Source organism: Dinoponera quadriceps, unplaced genomic scaffold (genome assembly GCF_001313825.1).
Source record: "Dinoponera quadriceps isolate SergipeBrazil2010 unplaced genomic scaffold, ASM131382v1 scaffold1850, whole genome shotgun sequence".
NCBI classification, from domain to species: domain Eukaryota; kingdom Metazoa; phylum Arthropoda; class Insecta; order Hymenoptera; family Formicidae; genus Dinoponera; species Dinoponera quadriceps.
In genome coordinates, this window is record NW_014556042.1 from 49217 (window position 1) to 55216 (window position 6000).

The 6000-nt window shown below is 41.6% G+C and overlaps 1 protein-coding gene across 1 annotated transcript in view; it reads right to left on the reverse strand.

Annotated features, from left to right (window-relative positions):
• The window catches only part of LOC106746501 (plastin-2), a 41817-nt gene extending 39473 nt beyond the window's left edge, over window positions 1-2344 (reverse strand). The window contains exon 1 of the mRNA XM_014623153.1: window positions 1750-2344. Coding sequence (XP_014478639.1) covers window positions 1750-1800 — 51 coding nt within the window. The 5' untranslated portion in view covers window positions 1801-2344. The remainder of the gene's footprint in view (window positions 1-1749) is intronic.
• Between the last annotated feature and the right edge of the window lie 3656 nt (window positions 2345-6000).

Consider the following 6000-nt stretch of genomic DNA (forward strand, 5'->3'; position numbering starts at 1 on the left):
TATCAACGCGATAAAGTCAGACGGATGTTTAACAATTCCTAATAACAATGATTACAATAAGATCAGTAATAATCTACGATCATTAACGACGCTTCAACCGAAAGTCGTCTCGCGATCGAGCAAACAAAAAAGAAAAGAAATCCCCAGGCAATATCCACAAAGTGGGATTTCGCGTGACTGATCGCCCAGAATTGCGCGCGTACGAGGTCAGAGCGTGGAAGAGGATTTCGCGTTTAACAAGGCGTTCCATGCCACGCGAATATGCAACGGCGCAGTATCGTCTCACTTTCGAGCGCGTCTCTCCTCGAGCTAAAGACCGTGCGAAGAACAGCCGATGGCGAATGCGACGTAAACACGACGCGCGGCACGGCTTAAACGACGAAGCGAGCTGCTGTGAGTGAGTGCATCGCTCGAACACGTGTGGGGCGTATCGTCGGCCCGAAACGAAGAGTGACCAGGTCACGGTGTTCCCGCGTCGCGATTACGCGGCCGACCGGTTCAGAACGCGACGTCAGCTCCCCATCCAACGGTTCCCACATACCGCAACAGAGCGACACCGTAAACACACGTCGATAAAGAACGAGAGGAGGTATTCCTTATCTCTCCTTCTGGACTTTCGAATTTGCGCTTATCGAAACAAGGAATTTCGGAGCAGTCCACCAGCGTGATCCTCGAACTGGATCATGCCACTTTCCCCTAGGAAACGTGAAAATTTCCAATGTTTTCAAACTAGTAAATTTACACTTTTCACACATTCAGGCTGGAGAAAAAGATTCGTGACCTCCTGGGTGTTGATCATGATTCTTCTCCAGCGGGAATAAGCGTAAATTTTCTAGCGGGATAAAGTGTAAATTTTCTAATTTGAAAATGTTTCACTTTTTATATTTCTGCCCTAGGGGAAAAGTTACGTGATCGACACCCTAAATATCGGATTCACGGAAACGTGAGAAGTGATATATTTTCAAATTAGAAAATGTACACCTTTCAAGAGTTCACAGAAGAAAACCTCTAAAGAAGATGACCTCTGGATGTTGACCATGAATCTTCTCCACTAGCGTGAATTCGTGAAAAGTACGGATCTTTTTAACGTGAAAACATTTCACATCCACTTTTCACGTTTCCGCTCTAGGGAAAAAATTATATCCTCGATATTTTGAAATTTTCGCATCGCGTGTTAATCGTTCCTTCGCGTCGCGATTTTACGACGCGTCTCAGACAACAGAATGTCTGTAATCGGGACATTATTATTATTATATACCGAATTATTATTGATTATTCGTGCGCCGCTGAATCGATCTCCCGCATTCATTTCGTCGTATGCACATTTCACGATAGGCGGCCGACTATCTTGTCACCAAGTGTAATTATCATTACTTTATCATCACCAAAACGACAGCCGAAAGCGAGACGATAACGACCTTTTTCACGAAACTTCGAACTGCTTCTACAAGCGAGCTTTAATTCACGAGGGACGGGCGGCGCGACAAGGTATACATTTCGTAGGACGTTCCTGAACGTAGCTCCGAGTCGCAGGGTGCGCGGGAGGCGCGCCAACTGACAGCGCGGCGGCGATAGGGCGGCGACACCCGGCGTTCCACGAGGGTGGGTTTCCACGAGAGCACGCTGATAAAACCGGCGATCGATAAGGAACCGCGCGTGGCCGACGTGGTCTCGTGGAAAACCGGTGGAAAAACCGGCGATCACGCGCGGCGAGAAACGAAGGGAAAGGACAATAGTGATCACACTCACCGCTTGGAATTGCTCCAACAGCTCCTGCCGGTCGTCGATCGTAGTGGCCATGTTGCCCGAATATGTGATCCTTTCCGCCTTTCCTTTCTCCGCAGGCAACCCGCTCGCTGTCTCTCCGTCGTTCCTGCACGCCCTCCGACTCCTTCTCTGTCCCTCTTTCTCTCTCTCTCTCCTTCGATCCGCTTCTGTCCTTCGCCAACCGGATGACTCTCTTGTGCGTCGTATGCGCACCCGTGACACAATGCGGCGCGCAATGCGTGCGGCACCTCTCGGCTTCGAAGACGATCGGTATGTGTGTGTGTGTATCCTCGCGACACGTAACGCGCGTTACGTTACTCCGCGCGAAACGCTCGTGTTCCCCTGGAAGGCGGTTCGTGAAATAAGTCTCCGGACTTACCACACGACGCAGGATCCGTCCGTCGTTAGCCGGCCACAGTCAACGTACACGGCTATGTACACGGTAACGTCCCACCCGGTTCGAGTCGCAGCGAGCACTGAGGAACGGTGCGCCAAACACCGCGCGCGCCGCCAGACCGACCGCCGCCGAAAACGGCCGAGCTTGTACGAGGCACCCGGACCCCGCGTCACGCTTCTGAAGTACGCCGAATTCCACCTTCCGAGTGCACCCGGCGGCCAAATTAACTATCGATTGTTGCGCGCGAGATCGAGATGTAGAGCGAACAAACTAATAGTTTGATTCAACAAATGGAATTGTGCTCGGTTTCTCGAACAATAAATATCATTACGTCGAGTGATGTTTTTCTTTTGGGTTCATTTTCCAGCCAATCGTTGCGATGCTTGTCACAAAGTTGATAGAGGTTATTGGGTCTGCGTAAGAATTACTATAGTAATAAGAAATCAATACTTTGATTAAAATGATGACGTAACAAATGAGTATTTCTTAAAACAAGAACGTTTTAAACATGTTGTGCTTTTGTAATGGCATCACGAAGCGTATATTAAATGTTTACATATTATATTCAGCATTTCTCTCTATCTTCTTTATTATACTTAAAATTGTCTTAAGTTCATTTTCAGATGTTCTGTAGTTAGTGAAATGAGCCGTGTAACGTCTGAAGTTAAGCTTAAGATGGTCTTAACACGTTGTGTACCGCGTGGGCTATCAGTAGCACACATTAGATTTTCAGCTCAGGCCACATAGCGCACGTATTTTACCTTTTCCTCTTTACAATAATGATTTTTGTAGTCTTATAAATATTATGAAATATATCATAACAAATGCGGTAGTGTCGATTATCGGTGACTCATGAGGTGAATGGAAAGTCACGTGAAATTAGCGCGGCATTCAACGTATTAAATATAAGATTCGACTATGAATACGGATCTATAAAAAAACACTTTTCGATCATTTTAACGCCATTGTCATTTTTCGTCCAATCAGAGATATTAGATATTGATGGTTAAAGAACAATAAATAATATTAGAAAAAAGTTTCTATCATTTCATGGCCTGAAAAAAAAGCGAAAGCTTGTGCACAAAGAAAAAGGTCTCTTTGTACTCAATAAAATTTCTTTAATTGAAACAAATGTCTTTTGGAATAAAACAAACGAACGAATGTTTCATTCAACAAACAGGTTCACTTAGTTCCTCAAACAATATTCATATTTTTACGTCAAATAATATTTTTTTGTATTTTTATCCAAATACATAATAATGGTTGTCCCGTGTAATAAATTATTTGAAAAAAGTAACATTACGTTACAAAAAGATTTTATAGAGAATTTCGTTTGTTTCAATGAAACAATATTTAATATATAATGAAATAAATTTTCTTCATTAAAAGCGAAATATATTATTTCCTCTAAATAATACCATTTTTGTCTAACATGATTTACTTTAAGAAAAAAATATTTTCACTCAAACAAAATGATATCTGATATTCAATTATATTGTTTATATTAAACAGATCCAAGTCAAATAAACACGTATACTAAATCCAAAGAATATTTTTTCTCTATATGGGAAAAAGATTTTCGCGCGCATCTAATGATATTGATCTTCGTATCGTGAGCGGATATTGATTTTAAATAAGCGAAGATAGTTTGACTCAACGAATAATCTCTCCGCATAGCGGAAAGGATCTGCGGAAATGGACCGATAGAAGTGCGCCGCGATAAGAATGACGAATGTAATAATTCAAGATAATCCTGCACTGCATCTTTCAGACTTCCAGGACGCTGCGCGACCGAAGGCTCGGGGGCGGATATCGTCAAACTCGTGTGCGTTCATCCCGAAGGCATTCTCTTAACGGATGCTCCCATTCAAGTCGTCACATGAACTCGTTATCTCGCTTCTCGATCTTCTTCCTCGGGACGTGGCTTTTCATCATCAGCGATATTCGAATATTACAGACTAAACATATATATACAGTAAAAATTAATATCAATTCAAAACTCATATTCTCATATAAGAGCAAAAATATATAATCTAGTATGAAGATAAAATTTGCTTTTATACGTGAAGAAATTCTATATAGTTTCATTGAAAATATCGTATTCTCGTTATTCAAGGATAATTGTTGCGAATTGTGAAAGAAAAAAATATTGAATAGGAAAAAAGAACGATATTTTCGAACTGTAATATACAATTATAAGAGTAATAATTATATCACACACGATAAGATATAATTTAAAGATATTGTTATTGATACTAATTTTTTTCTGCGTACGATATTTATGTACGCGCAAAACGCATTCAATAATACATGCGACATTCTCAACGGTATTGCATTATTAATGGACGTGTATGTTCATTTGGAAAAACAACGTGGTTCTCAACGTGGCGATATGTGGATATTTGGGGGTTCCGACATTCATTATCACAGTAAAAAATATTTCGTACTTGTGCTAAATCGGTCCTTGTTAAAATTTTTGTGTTAAATTTTTAACATACCCGTGTGTTAACTTAACATATTGTGTTTATGTTATCTCAACATTTTTTTGTATTATGTCGATATTCAACATGTGTAAAGTGTTAACACATTTTATACTTTAGTGTCGATTAATTAATATTAATCCTGTGTTAATTTTCAACGTAATATGTAATAATATGTTATTTTTCAACATATCAATCTTGTGTTAAATTAACACGAAAATTTGAGACTGTTTGGGACATATGAAATGTGTTACTATGGATCTTCAGTACTGATAGTGAATATAGGAACGCAACCTAAATAGCGTGTGTCATGAAATTTTAACACTTCGATTTTCTCTCGTACTTGTCCATTCTGCGTAATAATTGATTGTTCGCGATATACTCACGGACGAAAATCACGGACAACGAGCCCTTTGAGTTCGTCGTATCGCATGCGCAGTTAGCGAGAAGAGCGCGGACCGCCGCTCGCCGATGAATCATTTTTCACATGTGAAGTAGCGATGGAAGCTGTATGTTGAATCGAGAGAAATTTAGGTTGACTCATTGCCGTCGTCATCGGCCTGTCTACACATAACCCGTCTACTGGCCGTGATATCGAGATGTGCGTCGCGATGTTTATGCGACCGAGTGCGATCACTCAGCGGCATGACGCGATTCGTTTTCATTGCTCTCGCTTTACAATTGAGGAACGTTTATTACGCGTCACGAGCGTAAGAACGTCGCGAAATATACACAGGAGGAAATTTTCCCCGCGACCGTGAAATTAATCGACCGAATAATTAAATGAGCGAGTAATTTACACGTGTGTCGGCGGTGTCGAGCGTAAAATCGCGCGACGACGTGTGCTCGCCTTTTCGGAGCGTAAACCAGAAATTCACGTCTCCCCCAACTTTCATGCTGCTCGCCGCTTTATTGACATTCTATCTCTCCCACCCGTTACATGAATACGCTTCCACGGACATCGACCCCTTTTAAAATAATGTTACCTGGCGGCAGATGTGGAGGGACTCTCCGAATTCCCCGAGAGATCTCGTCTCCCGAGATTATTTCTCGAAGTTTTCCATCGACGGGGGAAAAATCGTATCTTCGCGCGCCGATAAACAACCAGTTAAAAATAACCAATTTTCTCTTAACAAATATGCAATCGTTCGCCGGATTTTCGAATAATTTAACGCATAATAACAAAATCAGAGGTGACGAAAAAGATACTCAGGTAGCACGTGTTAGTTTCATGTACATTCTTTAAACGTATGTAACGTTTCATAATTGTATTATGGACGTTTAAAAAGTTCGTATATCAAACTAACTGTGCTACCTCTGGGTAATATCGAATGCCGCGAGAAAAGACGCGTAATT